Source organism: Cygnus olor, chromosome 15 (assembly GCF_009769625.2).
Source record: "Cygnus olor isolate bCygOlo1 chromosome 15, bCygOlo1.pri.v2, whole genome shotgun sequence".
NCBI lineage: Eukaryota > Metazoa > Chordata > Aves > Anseriformes > Anatidae > Cygnus > Cygnus olor.
The window spans coordinates 13,700,713-13,721,764 of NC_049183.1; the positions used below are offsets into that span (position 1 = coordinate 13,700,713).

General features: G+C 43.1%; 1 protein-coding gene across 5 annotated transcripts in view; it reads left to right on the plus strand.

Moving 5' to 3' along the window:
- Positions 1 to 21,052, plus strand: part of SDK1 (sidekick cell adhesion molecule 1) — a 394,723-nt gene that overhangs the window by 356,159 nt on the left and 17,512 nt on the right. For all 5 annotated transcript variants that reach the window (XM_040574955.1, XM_040574954.1, XM_040574956.1 and 2 more), the window contains 6 exons: positions 5,626 to 5,741; positions 7,169 to 7,355; positions 8,305 to 8,442; positions 11,452 to 11,613; positions 12,420 to 12,545; positions 20,366 to 20,530. In XM_040574955.1, the coding sequence (XP_040430889.1) occupies positions 5,626 to 5,741; positions 7,169 to 7,355; positions 8,305 to 8,442; positions 11,452 to 11,613; positions 12,420 to 12,545; positions 20,366 to 20,530 (894 nt within the window). The remainder of the gene's footprint in view (positions 1 to 5,625; positions 5,742 to 7,168; positions 7,356 to 8,304; positions 8,443 to 11,451; positions 11,614 to 12,419; positions 12,546 to 20,365; positions 20,531 to 21,052) is intronic.

Below are 21,052 nucleotides of genomic sequence, written 5' to 3' on the forward strand. Positions count from 1 at the left end.
AACATGGCTACTGCATAGCATGTAGTATACAGGCAGGGGGCAAGTCTTTACCTACCCAGATAATATGGTACAGAGGAAAGTAGTGGTGGGTGCTCTAGGTTCCTCAGATCCCCATTTTGACAGCTTTTCTTTCCCCTCACCATCCCTTCTTTCCCACCAAGGTAGATTTGTCTTTCTTTCTTTTTTGGCTCAATTAGACTGTGCTCCCTCTTCATCAGTGCTGGCGAGGGTGAAAGAGTTCTTCTTCAGGTTAGTCTTGTATCGACTTCTCTTGGTCTCTTGTACGCTAGGAAATGTTTCAATTTCTCTAACACTGATCTATGAAATCTTGTAAATCAGCACATAATTCAACACCCTGAAGAACGGGTTATTTCCTACTTAAAGCCAGCTGTTTCCAGCTGCCCTCCAGTAGGAGGTTGGGCTTCTCAAAGGTAGGGGAGATCAGAGAGCTCCTTTTCTCAGACTCAGGTCAAGTCACAGGGCAACACAAGCCTGTCGAGGCTGGTAACTGGCAGAGCACTAGGTTTTGGTGCCAAATTGTGATGCCTGGATAAGAGTAAGAGCATCATCAGGTCCGGTGTTGGCAAACAGAGTTGTGTCAGAAGGGTTAAGGATGTCAATATGTGCGCTTTTGAATGTGGATTTGCCTGTCCTACTGCATCTGAAATACATCTGAGTAGCCCCAGAAAGAGCAGCTCTTGGGGGGGGCGGGGAAGTGTATTTCCATCACAAAATGTAGCCTTGCTTAAAACAGGCAGAAATTGGTGGGAAACGTCTTTTACATTCTAAATATAGCTTGTACTGCCTTGTCACAGCAGAAAGCAGCTTCACAGTTGCTGTTTTTGAAGCACAATTAACTAATTGTTATTGAACTAATCAGCATAGCTCACACAGCATTCCTAATGGCACAGAGGTACTGCCGCACAGAGGAAGCGTTCCTCGCTCCCACCTTTCTTTCACAGGCACTGTAAGAAAATGGCCAATAAGCACAGAATGTTTTTCTCTCATGCTGCTTTTCCTTCGTGGAAGGAATGACTGCAAACATTTGCAAATACACCCCTTTGTTCTTTCTCAGGAGGATACCATCCTTGTGTTTCTTCTCTAAGCCCAGACTGCAAGAAAGCCTCTTACATTTCCCTTTGCCCATTCTGCTGATCAGCCTCAGCTGTTTTATCTTGTGACCTTCTGTTTGTTTTGTTGTGTTTGGCTTTTTATAATCCACTTAACAGTTGCTTATCTCTGCCATAACTTGAGGGCAGCGGCTGCAGAGGGAGTGGGAAGGATCTGTTCTCCATCCCACTGCAGGAACAGAACTTCAGTGCAGCGAGGCTGGCTTTGGCCAGACGTTAAGGAAAACAAGTAACCCAAGAGTACGTTTTAAGAGTTATTAAAATAGACAGAGTCAGTGTGGGGATGGCAGAGGAATTTGGAAAGGGGTCAGTGGCCAAGATTACACAAACATCTGACCAGCAGAGCTGAGCCCAGTGTGATGCAGGAGGCTGGATTGTCTGAGCCCTCTCAGGATCCTTTCCAGCTCCATTTTCCAGAACCGCGTGTGCCAGGAACCAATGTGTAAACCTGGGAGGTGCTGCGTGTGCGTGCTGTAATTGTGAGCTTATGCTACATTAAATATTGCTGTGTCTTCTCTCTTGTTGTGGGGAGAAGGTAGATAAGATTACAGTTGATATGCTAGAACATGCTCCAACCACCCTTCCATTAGAATGAGTAGACATACAGATTAGAGGCTTTTAGGGCCTGGAGCTGTCTCTTTATTCTGTGTTTATGCAACACATTGTGCAATGAGATTCTGGCCTCTAAGTGCTAACACCAAAATGCAAATATATTGATTACTAGGGAATAAAAGCAGGCATGTTCACAAAAGCATGCTTTGATGAACTAGGGGGGGGGGGAAATGCTTGCTAGATAGAAAAGGATCTGAGGTCTTTATGGAACAGAAATTTGCTTGAGATTGTTTGGAACTGTGGGATCAAGCTGATGCACAGGAAATCTTTGGTCTCTTTTGCTGCCTTTTTTTTTTTTTTTTTTTTTTGTCTGCATGTTTATTTAAATGGCATGAGTATCGGGGCATCTTGTCCCAGACTTGTCTGTGAATTGCCTGACATAATACTGGCATTATTTAAGTAATTAGAAAGACAGTAGAGGAGAAGTCTTTCACTACCCAGAAATTTGAGCAGATGCAACAGCAGCAAGGAATGCTTTATAAAAACAGTTATTAAGTTTACCCGATGAATCACAAGGATTTGTAGCCTACCTGTGGCAACTGTCACTAAGAAAAGGAACAGTACTTTCATATTGATGAAAAGCTCATGGTGCCACACAGCCCAGAAAGCAAATATCCCAGGCAAGCAGGGAGAAAAACTAAGGTGAACCTTCTGCGGTGCATGGAGATCTAGTGCAGAGCCACTGGGGATTTTAGGCACCTTCTTTTTAAAGGTTATAAGCATTTCCAAGCTCAAATTGTCTGCAGCATGAGCAGAGGCTGTTCAGTTCAAGTGCAAAATGAGGACATTGATAAGTTTAAATCTGGATTTAGATGTGTAACTTTTTTAATCCCTCCATTTTCACTCTCTCATTGCTCTAACTCCAGATAGACTTGTTGTCTTTTCACAACCGTGCCAACATCAACTCAGTTCGTAGCTGTTGTTATTTTTGCTAATTACTATACAAGGCTTTTCTCCTTACTTTTTGACTGAGAGTTTCAAAGAGATTATCTTAAAGGTGAATTGAAATCCGGTAAGAAAAGAAATGTTTGCAAATATCTGCATGAGATTCCAAAGCAGGATACGTGTAGAGAATTAGATTTCAGGAATGCATACATATTTTTCAGGGAAAGTGAAATGCTTCCCACCTGCCACGACCTGAATTTGGACCCTCAGGGGTCTATGTCACTCCTGCTGTAGTTGATAATGTCACTAACACCTAAAGCAGTGTGAGGTATGAGGCTTTAACCTTGCTTTTTATGTATTAGTGATTTCAACAGCCATGAAAAAAATCAGAGCTCAGTAATCTTGAACTGCATTCCTAGAAGGTAAAAGGCTTTTGAATTCACATTTAAGATGCATTCACTTTTATTGGCACAGGCTGTCCGTACGTTCAGTGAGTGGTTTGGGGTTTCAAGCAGGTAGAGTCTTTAGGGATGTGTTTCTTCCTTTTTAAAGTATTTCATTTCACTGTTAGTGTAATGTGCTGTGTGCACAGAGCCGCAGCAAGAGTAAGCAGCACTTTTCTGCTGTCCCTTGCTGTCAACAAGAAATCTGTGCTTAGAAGAGGAGGGACACATCAGCCTTTGAAAGTTGAACATAGGGACAGACACACAGGGCACAAAACCAACACAATTTGCATGTTGTTGAGGCTCTGGGGTGGTGAAATGTCTTTTTTCCACTGTCTTTTATTTTTTATTTTTCCCCTCCCATCAAATTTTCCACCACCGTGCCAGCAAAAGTGCAGTTCCAGCAGCGAGGGTGTCAGTGGAGAGTGATCACTGGCAGTTTTTAACCATTGTGTTTCTTAGACATGCTCTATAAAAAGGTTTGAGGAAAAATGGTGTTTTTGTGGCAGCAGGCTGCACACGCCAGCTCTTCTAATGGTCGCAGCTCGGAAGCAGCAGTTGTTCCAGGCTGGTGTGTAGGATCCAAAGAAAAATGCTATTGCAGACACCGCTTCAGACCTGGGTATTGAGAGCACTTTGAAGCTGTCAGCTCAGGACAGACAGTAGTGTCACTACCTAGAAAGAAAATACATTGCTAAAGTGATCCATTTTCTTGTGATTGTACATATTCCTGTTTCCCTGAGCATGTCATCATCTGCAGATCTCTGAGATGTATTTTCAGGTTTGTATTATGTGATCGCTTTGGCTTCGCACTCTGTTATGTGCTGTGAAAGTCTCAAAATCCTGAGATTTTTGGTCCTTAGCAGCACTACATTGCAGTGAATGCAGCCAGCAAGCCAGCTAGCTGCTCCCTTCGATACCCCAGAGAAACAGAGGAAAGCAGGGCAGCAATTAGATGAGAGCACCCATGTGAACAAGCCAAACCTATGTTTTACTGAGAGTCATTGTCACCTCATGCGTTTGGTACATCCAGCCAAAAAAAGAAACAAAAAAAAAAAATATAACAAACAAATAGTTTTAGCTGAGCACTGAGATAATGGCTATTTTCAATTTTGCCTTACACATTTTAATTGTACAGCAATAATTTTGCAATAGAGTTGCCGGTGGCAAACATGCAAAAGACATGAACTTTATTTATGTTTTGGATTATTAATGTGGCTGTTAAAATTCCTCCAGTTAGTTTTGATTGAATTGTTTTTTTGTGCGATTCTGTCGTTTAATGGAGCGGTAAATAAGAATTTCTGATAATGAGCCCAAGCATCTGTCACAACAACCTGGCGCTGGTTATTAACATTTCCATTAACGGCAGGGTGGGCAGTGATAATATGGAAACCACACAGTTAGAACAAAATAAATAGTTGGTGTCAGGCTGAGTGGGTGTTAATTACTATTTTATTTTATAACGCTGGGGGGAGGGAGTATCGGTAGAAAAGTGTGACTTATGAAGGTCATTCTCTCTAAAGAAGGAAGTCTCCAGAGGAACAGATAACCGGGGCTATCTTACTTGAGTAGTGAATGTTTTATCACTTCTATTTATGGCCCATAAACAGGCAGAGAGAAAAGAGGCAGCTTTCTCAGGTAGTCTGGGTGAAGGCTGCAGCACCATGAGCACAGAGAAAGGGGAAACGTGCCCTTTGCCCTGCTTTTCCCTTCCCACTTCTGGAGTTTGAACATGACATGCTTCGGCATCTCTCCTGTAAACAAAACGTGCTGTTTTGTTAAGATCCGCTGGAGGCAGAGGCAGCAGGTCTGGAAAGCAGACCTTGCTAGCCACTGGGGAGGAAAATCCACCTGCACTGAGTTGGATCCCAACAAAAGGGAAAGCTGGTGTGACCCAGGTGCACTTGAAGGAAGCTAAAGATTAGTTTTCTTGCACAGCACAATGCAAAGAAGTGTCACCGGGAGCCGAGGGGGTCCGGTATGTGTAGGTGTAATGAAATCAGGGCTAACAAGTAGCAAGCTAAAAGCCATTCTGTCATACATAAAATATTAGTTGAATTGATTAGTATCTGGTTTGGGAGGTGGTTTACAACAGCATTTTGGCCTTCATTCTCAGGCTGCTACAAAGGCCTGTAAGAAAGGCCGGGCTGCCAGTGTGAGGGGCCTGCCTTGCTCCCACAGTTCCTTTCAAGACTGTTGTTGAGGAGCCCAGTGTCGCGGCCAAAGGCAAGCCTGAAACATTACCACAGAATAAAGAAAAGATTCGCTTTTATTTCCCAAAGCTGCTGACAGGATTGAGTTTGTTCACTGTCTAACCTGGTCTGTGTGAGACAGAGCATCGCGTTCTCTGGAGGCTCGGCAGCTTCTCGGTCCACACGCGCTGCCGCTTTATACCTGAGACTTCCCCGCGATGCTGACGCCTCCAGGGCCAGCTCTGTTAGCTGGCTGGTGGCGTAAACAGTCTGTCCTGGGTCCTTCCGCAAATGGAACACTGCAGCCTGGATATGAACTAGTTCTGCTGGTCACTATTAATTCTTCTGTCCTCCTCTCTCTAGCGCCAGCGATGGCCCCACAGAACATCCACGTAAACTCCCTTTCTGCGAGCCAGCTGGAGCTCACCTGGGACCCTCCTCCTGCCGACAGCCAAAATGGGAATATACAAGGCTACAAGGCAATACTTCTGCTTCTGCTGGTTTCATTTGTCTTGCTTGGCTTTGCTCTTACTTGTAAGATAGCTCTACAACTACAGCTGCCCTCACTGCACAAGGCAAATTAAAACAGAATTCAGACTGCAGTGTGGAAATGGCATTGTGTCCTGAAATCTAAAGAAAGAGAATGAGGCAGGGGAAAGCGGGGAGAAAAGGAAAAGAGTGTTGCTATTTGCAGAGAAAGGAGAGCATGGGGAAACAGGGCATACAGACAGGGAGGCAGCTACACTTATTCAGGCAACGTATCTGCTCCAAAAAGCAACAGACACAGCAGAGCTTGGGGCAAAAAAAGTATTGAAGAAAACTAACTGAGCTTTCTATCAATTGTTCCAAAGCTATTAGGAAAAGCAGTACTTCCTCCAAGCTAGAAGCCGGAGCCAGGTCAGATTTCACAAGAATTATTTCATTTCCTTAACTTTAACAAAATTAAATCATAGTATTAATTGCATTTGGTTCATAGGAGACAAGGACGTTGCACAAGCATGTTGTTTAGCTTCTCCAGCAAGAGAATGGACCCTCAGAGAGTGGAAATGGGCAAATCTACAAACACTGGAGCTTGGCTTGGGTTCAGTGTCTGGCTCTGCCTCTCTCCATGAATTTAGATCCATAAGCGAAGAAAAGCCAAGCCAATGTGAATAATCTGGCATCCCTTCTTGGCAGTAACAAGCAACCTTATATATCAATTCATGTTCTTTTCCTTTTCTATGTATATAGATGGCTCTAACAGCTTGGATTGTAGAGCCAAGGTAGAGTCTTGCCTTGGCTCATTCTTTCAACTTTCTGGCTTGCTTTGGCCTGTTGTAATGCTCTCCGTGCCAGGCCTGTCCAATAAGTAGGGCTGGCAACACTTTTCTCTTGGAATCGTCTTCTCCAAAGCCTAATTTTATGGCATCGGGATAAAAATTATGTAAGGCGAGAATGGGGAAAAGTACCTCAAGGAACTTTAGGGAAAGTCTTTATTACCCTCTTCAGGAAGGCATTTGCTTGGCTGTCCTATGAACACAAATGGTGAAACTGTTGTGTGCATAGGGAGGCAAATTATGGGAGCATTGTATCAGGGTGCCAGTGCTGACAGGCAGCTAGCATTTTAGGGAGAATTCAAAAACTGACCTGTCATTGCTGAGCTCTGGCACCTGCTATCTATTGTCATTAGGCCACATTCTTCAACTTGTGCTCTATTTTTGAATGATGTATTCAGCTACGTGGTCACAGGACTCAAGGTAATTTCCAAAGGAAAGGAGAAGATTGAGCCCGTGGTAAGAAGTGTTAGCATCCCATTTAATGGAGGAGTCCAGAGCAAGGCTGCTCCATCTTCCTGATCTTTTACAGCTGTAATGTTGGGATGTTTTAGAGGTGTAGGAGATGCTAAAACATCTCACTCTTCCAACAGATTTATTACTGGGAGAGCGACGTCCAAAATGACACAGAGAAAGTGAAGGTTCTTTTCCTTCCGGAGACGACCGTCAGGCTCAAAAACCTGACCAGCCACACGCGGTACATGGTCTGCATTTCTGCCTTCAATGCAGCCGGGGACGGCCCGAGGAGCAGCCCCTCGCAGGGCAGGACACACCAGGCTGGTATGGGATCACTTTCTTGCCTCAAAGCATGGACTTGGTGGTCATCCGCACGTAACTGGGCAGCAGCTGGGGTGGTTGTCCAGGAGGGTACTGGTGTTTAGAGTTATCTTTAGATGGGTCATTACATTATAATGGTTGTGGAGGGGGAAAAAGAGGGATCAGAAAAGGCAATCGTGGGAAAGGGAGCAGTGCAGCGGAAGCTAGAACAGAAAGGCAGAATGACTGATCCATCGGCGAGCTGATCCAGAATGAAACTGTCTGTGGATCTCTTTGTGGCCTCTGCTATCACATCTGAAAATCTAAACTTGTCTACAGAGCCTGGAAATTCCCCAAGCAGTCTTGTGAGAGAAGTGCTGTGATTTTTGCAATTCATCTTTTTTTTTTTTTTTTTAAGCCACACAGACTGAGCTGTGCTGGATGTGACCGCAGTGGGAGCGCTCCAGCAGTGCACCAGGCAGCACCGCTGTGGCTGGCCATGAGGAGGAAGCATGCACTTGAGCTGTGTGCTCACTTAGTGCCCTTCTGTCTCTCAGCCCTGCAATTCTGCTGCTCTTCTGAGGGAGTTAACTTGAGAAATCCCAGCATCTGCAGCACATTTCCACCAGAAATGACAGGGGGATATCAAACATGTAAATGCTGCATGTTTTCTGAAAATCAGCAGCTAGATAGAGAGCAAAGACAAACTTAGTGTCCCTGTGAGAGTCTTTTCCTTCTTTGTCATGTCTCCTTGCTTGCTTTTGAGATCCAATTTTGCAGTGGAGTGGGTGGTTTTCTTAGGACAGGCTGTGTTTATGATTGATTATGGGAAATTTTGATCCAATTGGTAAATCCCACTCTTAGTTTGTTTCCTTTAGATTTAGGCTGGGAAAAAAAAAAAGTATTCTATAATATATATGTATATCAGATTCACTATGCCTGCTGCAATTCAACATATTTGTAATCCTTTCAGCACCCAGTGCTCCCAGCTTCTTGGCATTCTCTGAAATCACTTCCACGACACTCAATGTGTCTTGGGGCGAGCCGACAGCAGCGAATGGAGTCCTGCAGGGTTATCGAGTAGTCTATGAGCCTTTGGCTCCCGTCCAGGGTAAGAAAGACCTAAGATCATACATATTCATAGGAAAATGACAGAAATGCACTGAAGCATCTTTTATCTCTCCCCAATTTCCTACTTGCTCTCTGCCACTTTCCAAGAGAGGCCAGGTGGCAGAGGGTAAGTAAACCAATTCTGCTTTTGCCAAAACTATTCAGCAAACTGTAATATTGTGGAATATAGCTTTTGTCTGTCCTCTCTCATTTTCTTGCACAAACTATATTCTGCATGATTTGAAAAGTCATTTTACTGCCATTGTTACCCAATGTGGGAGAAGAGGAAACTCAGCCTGAGAGTGCATGATTGTCTTCCCATGTTGCACTATAAAATTGCTGAGTGGGCTCCATCCCAGAATAGTCGTCAGGCTCATTTGTGTTTCTTATCACATCATGTGTCACTTCTGTTATCGCAAAGATTGCCTGGGCATCAAATGTGTTAGTCATCACTGGTACCACTGCTACTTTTGACAGGGGAGAATAACTGTGATAGAGATTTAGTCGTGTCTGTTTACACAGAGTTTTCAGGCAGCATTTTTAACCCAGCACTAGATTTAAGCTATACCACATCAATGTGGTGGCCACAAATGTTTCCTTTGCCAGAACAGCAACAGAAAATAATTTGGCAATTTATCTGAAAACAAATGTAAATTAATTTCAAAGGTGAATTAGAAAAGATTGCAGTTTGGGGATGGTCGTATTAATATTTTTGGATTCCTGGTAGATTGCCAGTAGTTCAATAGGATGTCCAACTTTGGCAGTGTGACAGCAGGGAGAGTAATTTCAGCCATTGCCAATCCATTTTAAGCTCTTTTCCAAAGAAATGAGGATATCAACCACTAGTATTTGCTGCTTCTGTAAGGAATAAAGATCTATATTGTCTGAATATCCATGTCTCATGCACTGAGAAAATTATACTCAGGAATGAAAACATGAGAATAAAAGCACTTTCAGCCTTTATGGCTGGCAGATCCAAGCACAAAGAGCTAATGCGGAAAGCATTTCTAATTTTGACCAAGAAATGTGCACAGGGTATGCAGGAGGTTCAGGCTCTGTGGACATTTTCTGCCTCATATTCATTCTTACACAATGTTTAAGAATACATTTTTTTCCCTGAAAGTATGAAAGTGTCAGGTCATATTTTCTCTATATGCATTTGATTTAACCTCTTCAGAATCTTTGTTTTCTTTTCTTCTCCTCCCCACCTCTGCTCTTTCTGATTCCAGATTATCTCCTCTTCCCCTGTAGAAGATTTCTGGGGTGAGCCCGGAGGTTGTAGAGGGCTTTTCCTTCCATTCTAAATTTTTGCCTACATTTATTCTCCAGTTTCTACCCATTTGCTCTTGTGCCAACATTTTTCTTTCATCAAACATTTATTCTCCCTCTGTGGTAAGCAATCCCTCCCTCAAAGCCATCATTTTGCTTAGAAAGGTAGAAAAGCCGTGCTCATTTACTTACGGGGCAAGGCAAAGCCAAACTCTCTGAAGATGGAGCACATCTGCTGAATGTGCTGAATGTCACCAGGCAGCAGGGCTTGTGGGGCCACCACCTACCTGCCAGACCCCCTCATCCTGCAGGGTCCTCCCAGTCCCAGGTCTTGAGTTCCTCCGTGCCTACGCTACAGTAAAACACCCGGACCAGAACCTTTTCCTGTATCTTTTGACTTTTCTCCCATCTGTGATTCTTGGCTGAGCCTCCTCACCATTGTGACACCTCCTGCTTTCTTGCTCATGAGCCACCAAGAAAAACCTGCCCGTTTTGCAAAACTTTTGAACGGTGATCTGTCCTGTAGCGCAGTCTTCTCCCTGTTTGACCTTTTATTGTTTAAGCTTTACAGTGTTATGTTTTACACCATAATAGACAACAAAATTGCCCTGGAGCCTTTTTTTAACAGTTCCTTCTTTTTTTCAGAACGTTACTTTGAAATGACAAATGCTTCATGATTTGTCTCTGAGAAATGATATAGTACACCTAGGGAAGGAAGGAGCACTTTTACTGCTTCCTCGTTAACCGAGGAAAGATTCTCAGAATTATAAATTGTCTGGGAGAAAACTTTGAACAGAAATCACTTGGACGTTATTCTTTATTTAACTGATAAAAACTGAAAGAGGCATCTTGATTTGCATAAAATAAGCATTCAGATTGAAACACTTCTTCATTCTGTATTTTTTCTGGAGAGAAAACTAGCAGACAGCTTTCTCAAGTGGGAAAAACATTTTTCCACTTCGTATCTTCTTGGTTTGAAATGTTACATACATCTACAGGACCAAAAAATGCCAAAAGGACTCTATTAATTCAAACATTTTTTGTTTTGTAAAATAATTCGTGTATCAAATTATTTCTATTTACTTAGTTTTAGAAATTATCAGTAAAAACTATATTTTAATTCATCCATGCAAGAAAAATTCTTAAAGAGTGAGGAGGAGTGATAACACAAGTCATGACTTTAGCCTTGTTCAAATTAATAATGCTTTGAATGCATCCCCTTTTGCAGTGGTATTTATACCCAGAAGTTACCTATGAGATATTTGTCCTTCATTCTGCATTCACTTGGTAATGGTGGAAGCCGGGACAAGAACAAAGGAAAGAACCTGGCCCTTACATCCTCCTCCAGGGCAGCATTGTAGGTTACTTGGCAAAGAAGAACAGAGAAATGCTTGCATAAGAAGCAATCTGCAAAGCTGCAGTCCTCTTCGTTTACCTCTTCCTTTCTTCCCAGAGTAATTAGTGAAGTTGCGTGTAGTCTCTTGGTAATTTCCCAGTTGTGTTGTAAGGTTTTTTTCTTGTCAGTACCCACTTATCAAGCTTAAACTCTAATTATACTTATCAGTGCTGAAAATTGGCTATTATCACTACTTAAACTCCTTCTAATTGTAAGAAATACTTTCTTAGCAAACAGTTAGATAATTTTACTTACCATCTAGATGTAAAAAGCTATTTTTTTCTTTTTTTTTTTTTTTTTTCCACTGCAACCTTCTCTTATTTTTCATCTTTGTGGCTACTTCAGGGGTCAGTAAGGTGGTGACTGTGGACATAAAAGGGAACTGGCAACGCTGGCTGAAGGTCCGAGATCTCACCAAGGGCATGACCTATTTATTCAGAGTGCAAGCCCGAACCATTGCCTATGGACCTGAACTGCAAGCCAATGTCACAGCTGGGCCAGCAGAAGGTAAGTGGAACCATAAAAGCATGTCATGAGCTAGATAAGTTATGCAAACGCAGTGCAGCAGCAGGAAATAAAGCACTTGGGGCTTAACATGGATTTCTAAGCCAAGGAGAAGTTGAGTCACAGAAGCTCAGGGCATGATTCAGTGGGTTTCACAACTACCCATGAAAAACACATCTCTTTTTTTTTTTTTCTGAAATCTAAAAGACTGATGTGAATAAACAAAACAGTGTGAATAAATCATAGCACAAACTAGCCACCCAGGGAATTCAAAGCTACAGCCAGACAGCGTGGTTCATAATTCTGGTTGTAGTGCTATGCTTTGGAGTCAGTACTAGAATAATTCTGCCTAAACCAGCAGAGGTTCCTGGATGTAAAATCAGGAAGAATTTACAATTGTTTCCTCCTGACACTTTGGCTTGTGCACAGGGAGATGTCTGCAAATATCCTGATATGCCAAGAGGAGGCTGAAATTCAGCATTCTCTGCTTGATACAGTGTGTGTACCAAAACAGTTGGTTCTCCTATTTGATCAGTGATAACAGATAGTCTAACAAGGTAAAGTCCCTCCAATTATATCATTTTTTTTCTTAACAGACACACCTGTAAAACCTAGCCATTGGTGTTTGTAATTGGTGGGACTAGAACCAGTACAAAAATTAGCCCAGTAGCCTATTGAGCTGTTTTATATTGCACGTGTGTTGACCAATACTTCTGGATTATTTTTTTCCTTTGTCACTAGAAGACATGAAGAATACCACACTATGTCTCTGATACCACCCACACTTGCCATGTCATTTCATCCTTCAGGGTCTCCTGGCTCCCCTCAGGAAATTCTGGTGACAAAATCTGCTTCTGGGCTGACGCTACAATGGACTGAGGGAGATTCAGGAGAAAAACCCACAACCGGGTACATTATAGAGGCACGGCCCTCAGGTAAGCCATGGGAAACATGGACAGCTTGGTGTTTCGAGTTCCCTTCCTTTGGTCCACGCTGAAACCCATCCTTTAGTGGAGAGATTGTTTGTTGTCCCAGTAAGCTGCTGGGATTTTGTGAGAGAAAGCCGTCACTGCCCAGTATTAAGCCTTTGCTAATTTATTACATGGTTTACCAGATTTTCTCCTGTTTAGGAATAGTCACAGAAAATTACCCTAAGAGCTCTAGTTTCCACTGTGCCACATCACTGGTAAATCATCCAACTGATGAACCAATAGAGTTAATAATTAAAACTCACTTAAATGCTTACAGCATCTCTCATGCACAAGGACCTTTAAATACTTGCAAACTGTGTTTTGAGGACCACAGATAGAGATCTATCCTTCGGCAGCAGAACTCAGCAGCTAATCACCGTTAATAGCAGGGCCAGAACTGTAGCAGCATGCACACATGGCTTCCCCTGTTTGTTCTGCAGGGAGGGCATTAGTGGGTGAGAGGAGTCCGCTCATCACCGTGGGTTTTTTTGGTGCTTTCCCAGAGCTCCTGTGCTTCTGGCATTTACATTTTACTGAAGCTGCTTTCTGCTTTTTCCCAAATATTTTCCCAGTTGGAAAAGATCATATTAAATTTAGGCGTGCTCTCCAGCTTGTTTGCAGCCTCTCCTAGTTTGGTACCCCTTGCATATTTATTAAGCGCACACTTTCTAGTAGCCAAGTCATTAACAAAAACAGTGAATGCTGCCAGACCCCTGTTTAATCTCACTTGATAAATTCCCTCCACTCTGACAGGGAATGCTGATACCCATTCTCCAAGTACAGTTTTCAGCCGTCGATGCATCTACCAGATACTTGTTTCATGTAGGCCGTGTTTGAATGTCATGATGTCAAAAGCTTTGCTGAAGTCAGGATAGATGATGTCTGTTCTTTCTCCTCTATTGACAAGGTCTGCTACCCTGTCACAGGAGGAAATTAGACATGATTTATACTTGACATATCCATGTTGGCTGCTTGTTCTTTCCTTTTTTTTTACTTCCAGGTGCCTACACATTGCGTGATTATGTATTGATTAAGTGAATGCTTATGTTTGACTATATAAAGGATCCTAACTGTTTCTTGGATGTGTCTTAAATGTAAGGTTGTATTTAAAACCAACAATATTAATTGCATTTAACCAGACCAGTAACAAAATCATTCTGGTCATCACTGAAGCTACAAATTTGCAAAATCATAGTTGCCTTTGATAGAACTTGCTCTGCAGTGACCCTAACATTTCTTCCTAATTTCTGTCATTTAACATAATTTTTTTCAAAACAAATTGAATGAACATGTGTGCATTTTCAAAGCACTGGAGTTTCCCAGAGTGTTCAAGAGTTTTTTTGAATTAGAGGCATGACACTCAATGCTTCCGTTTGCCTTACATCAGCTTATTGGCTCTGCCTTTATTTCTTTGTATGCAGAAAATACCCTCTCTTATTTAAACAGCACTGTTTACAGGTAAAAGTTAACAGGTGAAGTTAAACCAGAACCCTTCACTGAGGCTTTCTTACCAGCTTACGTTTCCCCAAACGGGGTTTTTAGAGTAAATTTATTTTAGAGGGAAACCTGTACCACATATACAGATCGTTTGCAAGCTGGAAATTCAACTTGTGAGTTGCTGCACTGCAAACTGATCGGATGTTTCTGGGGTTGTCTCACCTTTGGATGTGCACCAACACTTTACAGTTCATGGTTAACGATGTAGGATTTGTGGTCCACTCTTTTTGAGTAGAAGGAAAATAGCCCTTCCAAAGCAGGTCTGAGCTGCATTAACCCTGGGTCATTCCAGCTGGCCCCACTCCACTGATCTTGGAAACACACAGAAGAGGTCTTATTCTCCTGCTCTTGCAACCTGACTGTTGAGGCATTTAATTCCTCCTCAGATTATTTTAATCCTATTCATGCTGCTGTACCAAATGAACTAGCCATTTGTATGCTGGATTCTCACCCTTAGTTCTGGTTGCAGCTGTAGAAAGCGTGAAATGTGATCCAAGAGAGGAGACGAACTAATTGGAGCACTTGCTTATTTCACGCAAGTGTCGGCTTCCTTTCAGTACCGCTTTTCTTCCTCATCTCTGCATGGAGGAGTTTGAAATCTGAATTATGAGCTTAACAAAGACAGAGAACTAATTCCTCCTGTCAGGTCTGGCCATTCAGAGACGTTTCTGTTTTAATATAATTCTAAGAATTTGCTTCTACATGTTGGTTTATATGGGGAGTAGAGCATGGTTTGGAGCAACCTTTATTTTTAAGTACTTGTTGTCCAAGAGAAGAGCAGTTGACTTGTGCCCTTCACATAAAATCAAGGAAGGAGAAGATATTCATCCTTCTGAGATCAAAAAGGGGCATTGAACAGACAGATGAAAAGCTTTAGCTTGTTGCCAATATTCAAATGCAATACCACTACCTTAGTATTTCACATCTCAAGTGTCATCTATTATAGGCCTCATTACCCCAAACGTTAAATGCTGTATCATCTCATTTTCCCTGCTGTAGCTCCCTGCCAAGGCTCTTCCATCAGAGTAAGAGGGTGGCTTTCTGTCATAAATGGCAAACCCCTACCCCCTTTTGTCACTTCCCTTTGAATTTTTCAGTGCCCTGCTGTGTTTCACAGGGCTCTAGCCATCCTGCTGGGTTTAGCAGTGGTGGCAGCAGGCAGCTGAGATTGTTCATTTGATCTCCCCGTTTCTCCCTTGGATTTATGGAAGGTGACCAGACTGACTACCTCTTGTGCATTTTGAATATACTCTGACACCAGCATGGAGCAGACAAACCAATATTTTTTCCAGAGTGATCTGTGCTAGAGGAAGACAGTACAGAAACAGAACTGTTTTTCTTTTCCTTCAACTCCTCTGTCTCTGGAGAAATGGATTCCAGTTTAGCTTCTTGTGCATTACAAGAAATGCAATTAAGCAGCCTCTGTCGCTGCCATAGTAAGCGCTCCCCAGACATCGACTAGGCTGGCTAAGAAGTGGGTATTAGATCATGTCCTTTGTTTCGATGTGCAGAGCAAAAGACAGAAATGGCACATCAATAAGGTTCCCAGCACTGCCGGTGGGAGTGGAGAAGGTGGGTCTGCCCCTCTTTTCCCCTCTGTGTGTCATCTCCAAGGCTCCTCTCTCTGTACTGTGCTTTAATGGCAGGCGTGCGGCCTGTAAAGCGTTGAGCAGGCCCACTCAGGCTTTCCTTCCCGATTATCCCCTATCTGCAAGCAGGTGTTTCTGCACAGCGTCCCAGGGACCCCCTCTGCCAGGAGAACACGTGCATGTGTAGGCCTTCACACACGTATTGGCCTGCTACAGTCATCTCGAGCTGTGGGGCAGCTGAGCAGATGCTCAGTCAATCTGTTTTACAGCTTGTGGCATCTCGGGAAAGCCTCCGACCCAGGATAAGACTGCAGAGGTTTCCTCTTGTGCTTCCTCTCTCCCCACCATGTGTTTTGGGTTTTGTTTGTTTGCTTTTCCCAAGTAGGGAATGACTTCGGGCCAGTGGGAGCTAATTGCAGCTTAATATGTTTCCAATAATAATAATTCTAGCGCTCTGGCTGGCATGAATAGGCTAGTTAGGCCTAAGATCAGCTACAAATCATGTGCTCAGGATGTAGACAAGTCAGAATAGTGTTTTCTTTTGTTCCCTCAGCTGATCAGTTCCATGAAGGCGGCAGACGTTTTGGGGAAGAACTTGTGTATTTGGAGTGAGGATTGTCCTTCCCATAAATGCTGGTTTTCGCTTCCCACACCCCAAGGGCAGATCTCACTTCAGTTTTCTTTCTGGTGTCTTGAGTAATGTTTTCATGTTTTCTTCCTTTTCTATTTATTTTTAAACAAATGAGGGAGTGCAGTGTCAAACATGGACTCAAACCAGCAAAAGTCAGTAAATTCAAAGTGAAGGGTGCAGCTGCATTGCCGGCATCTGCCATGGGGCCTTTGGTTTGCTTCTGCTTGCAAACAACATGCTGAGGCTGACAGTTTGTCAGCCTTCACTTCCCATTCTTGTCCTTTCGTTAGTTTGCATGATAATCCAGCCCTTTGCCTCTGACAAATGCATCCCCATTTTAATTTTGCCCTCTGTAGGAGGAATGCTACTTGCATTCAGCTGGTCCTTAACTCTCAGCTGCTTCTCCCCTCATAAACCACCTAATGCGTCATTAGGAGAAAGTTTTACAGCACAGCCCTCCTCTTTCTCCAAGGGGGAAGGCTGGCATTTAAGACGCAAATAACTGACAGCTTTCCATCTCCCCAGCTGCAGCCGTTTGTTAGTGGCTGGAGTTAGCAGAGCCAGGAGCCCTTGTTACTTCCTGACAGTTTTATTCGGACCCTGATTAATTGCTTGTGAAAACAGGCAGGCCTGTAGGTGCCGTGCCTGGGCTACACCTCACCAGGGTGGTGAGTTGCCTGCACAGGAGGATGTCCAGGGCAGGCTGGGCTCATGGTGGTTTTGACTTCTCTTGTAATTTAGGTTTTCTCCCCATGCATTGTTAGGAGGCTGAGAGCCCACTGAAAGGCCATGTGAAATACAGAAGGGGACAGATGTTACTGCTCGCAAAGGCTTCTGCTCCAACACAAGTGCAGTGCCATGAACCAAGAGCTGACTGGGGCTGGCTGAGCCTTGTACCTCCTTGCAGGGGTCCAGCATCGCAAACTTGGCTTATCTTGGTGGTTTCCTTGAGTTAATACTCAGTTGATATCCCAACCATGGTATGCACATCCTTCCTCCCTAAACTGAGTGGAAAATGACGTGTACGGTATACTAATGATTTTCTACTGAACTTAAAGGCCAATCTTTGCTATCACAGGTGACCTTCTAATGAATTCTATCTCAGCTGAACTTCTAACATTTAGAGCAAACCTATTTTTAAGGGATGGGGGAAGAGATGTGGTGAATGAATTCACAAGTCTTTGTTCAATATTTAATTACAGAGCTCAGTACTGAAATAAAATGCTTTTTTGGTTTGGATATATCTGACTGCAATCTCTGTCTACAAAGAGAGGCCTGAATATTCCAGATGGAGATGAGATAAACTGAAGCTCTGTAATTAAAAACCTTATTGGCCAGAGCTGGGGAAGCTGCAGACTATCCTGTGCATGGCATTTGCTTGATGTCAGCAATGGGGGAGACATAAGGATGTCCCTTTCTTCCCAGGCTGCCACCCTGAAGCATGTCTAATCACTGCAACTGCAACAGCATCTCTCTGGGTTCCCAAAGATCACACGCTGGGTCCCATCTTGGCCAAGCCCTCCCTTCTACCCCCAGAAAAAATACCTCAGGTGGGCCAGAAAATATATGGCCACTAGCTGGAGCATCTCTGAGTCCCCATGAGGCAGGAATCCCCCTGACGAAACATCCACCAGCAGCCGTCCTTGTCTCACACCATCACCACCATAGCCAAGGGGGCAGAGAGGTAGAAATGTCACACTAACTTCTCAAGGGTAGCTTTACCAAGTTATTGCAAGCTTTACCAAGTGGTTAAATTTACACTTCCTTGGTCTGTTGGATATTCTGCAATGTGCACCCTGATAGGTTTGAGAAAATGAGCAAGGAAGTGTGTGTGTACAGTTGTGTTTGTTGCAATGAGCGTTGAACATTCATTTCTACTGTTGCCTTTTCTTCCCCCATTTAAGCGTCTTTCAATGCAAACAAATTGCTTTTCAGACAATTCACAATGGGCTCAAATTCTCTTATTTCTGTTTACAAATGTGTTTATGAAAGCTCAGGCAATTCTAGCAATTATGGCAATATTTTATAGTCTGAGATGCTTCTTAGTATTGGTGGTTGCAACAATCCAACTTTGAAAATGCATCCCTCACTCCACCCTCTTCGGAGAAACTAAATCCCAAACCCCCTTTTTATTACATTGTACGTTTATGTGGTAGAAATAATCTAGCCATCTATTGCCCTGTAAAAGGGAAGTCAATATTTTATCTCTTGTTTTATAGCCATTGTAATATCCAACTAATACATAACAATGGTACATTATGATAACTTCATTATACTCTGATCATGCTGGTGAATAATGTATTGGTCTGAATTTTAAGCATGACAGAAAAATTACCTATTTTATTGTTCTTCGGGATTTCTGAATGTAGCTGGAACAATAACATTTCAGCTTGCTTTTTGCATCCACTGAGACTGCCAAACCTCATGATCAGAAAAGATGTAGTTTGGGGGCTGTTAGTCAATGTGTGTGTTGCTAGACGTGCAGCACGTTATAAATTACAGAGCCAATATTTACTGATGCCAAAGTTAAAACATTCACATGGAAATGCACCTGCAGTGTTAATCAATACATCTTTGCTTTTGTTCCCTGTTGCACAGAAGTAGGGAGAGGGCCAAATTTTGCTCTGTTACACCAGCACAGTTTCAGAATTGCTGCAGTGACTTCAATTAGTTTACACGCAGGTAATGCAAAGCAAATGAGAACAGACTCTGGCCTTTCACTGCCGCAGCAGCAGAAGTCGCTAAGGGTAGTGCTGCTGGCTCTGGCTTTATTGTTACCTTGATAACACCTCAAGCTACAGAAGTCATGTTGATGCTTGAGTCTCACAGTGCAGAGGGGTTTCTTTCAAAGCAGGCGGCTCCTGCGCTGCAGTAGTATCTGTGCAGAGGTTATCACTGTACTTCTATTGCTGTGGGACATACAGAGAAAAATAGGCATTGCTTGAACAGCTTTGATAACTAAAAGTAGAAGCCTGATCAGGTCAGATCCTTAAGAGCTGTGCTGATTTAGGCTAGCTGAGAGTTTGGCACCTTGTGTACACAGCCATTTTGTCAGTGGAAGTGCTGGGCACCAGTTGTTATAGAAAAGGAGTCTGTTTACATTAATGTTTGATTCCTGCACTCAAAATTATTGACTGGCATCTTTAATTATAGTTGGTTTTCTTCTTACTGGTAACAGCATCCATCTTGTTGAAAGTTCTTTCCATTGAAGTCAAGTGAATATAAGATTACGCATATGGATCAGAGACCGGAACGGTGCCTCGTCAGGATGCACATCAGGATAAATGTCAGTATGGCTGTTGAGAATTGAGATTACCCTACTGAAACACTCTCATCAGTTATGCAGAAGGCATTGGGTTTCCAGCAACTTTTAGAGCTTTATAATACAAACAAAAACTCATTCCTGCTTAAAAATGCATGGCACAGAAGTGCAGTGCCTGCTGCCTCTCTCAGTGGGCTGTGCCATGCTGCAGTCCAGCCCATGCAAAAGGATGTCTCAATATTGATATTGTGAAGCAAGCAGCACGCCAGTGGCACCAGTCCACCAGGCACCAGTTCATGCAAGGCCACAGTGCTTCCTGCCAAGACCCAAATCTGACATTCATTTGCAAACCTAACCTATGCACTGGGATAGTCAAGTCAGTTTTGCAATGTAAAAAGCAGGCAAAAACCATGCGATTAGGACTCATTAAAGTACCAGGTTGCTGTGGGCTTAGTTGCTCTGTCAAATAACAGGCATGCAGATGCAGCAACCATACCTGGTCAGGAGGGACCCAGATGGCTGGCAGCTGCTCTAGCCAGCTCAGGTCACCATGGGTGCTGCTGCAGATTTTAGCGGGGAACTCTTCCATCTGGGCTGTTGTAAGACCCCCGTCACGAGTAAATCCTTTTACAGATGGGATCTTGCAGGGCAATCTGACATTTGTGTGTATCACTGAGCAGCCTTCGGGTAAGCATGTCCACTGCCTGTGGTTAAAGCACACAATTAATGACAATTATTTTCCACAAGCAGAAGGAAGTGCCAAGTCACACAGTTAATGCTGTTCCTCTCCTTGCTCCTTTTCCAGATGAAGGACTGTGGGACATGTTTGTGAAGGACATCCCTCGCAGCGCTACCTCCTACACCGTCAGCCTGGACAGACTCAAACAGGGTGTGACCTATGAATTTCGGGTGGTGGCCGTCAATGAAATTGGCTATGGAGAACCAAGCGTTCCCTCTGTGGCAGTATCAGGTAATCAAGCTTTTTGTTACCTTTTCCAATGGAATTTCTTACTGGGAGCGGAGAAGAAAAAAAAAGTTTCTCTTGTTACAATAAATCATCAAGACCAGCTTGTTTTCACTTATTTTAGGACAAAAGCAGTGTTATTACAGTATACTTTCCTCTCAAGGGGAAAAATAGTCATGTGCCATTTTTAAGCTTGACAACCTTCTCAGGAAGTTTGTGGGTGTTTACATATAAGATTTCTTGCCTAAGACTAATTTACAAAGTCTACGATGTGTTTGCTTTCTCTTCTTCCTCCTCTCCTAGTCTGTTGTTTTGTTTACTCTCCTTTCTTCTCTGTTCCCAAGGTTCTGTGATAAGCAATTTCTGTGTTATTTTGTATTAGCTCTCAAGAATGTAGAAGTATAGTTTCCCGAAATTATTCATGATATCCTCTGTGCTGGTAATTCCAGCATATTGTGATACCTCCAGTCTCCCTTCATCACAACAGCTTGTTGGTGGTACTCACAGACTCTTCCCACCCACCTGCTC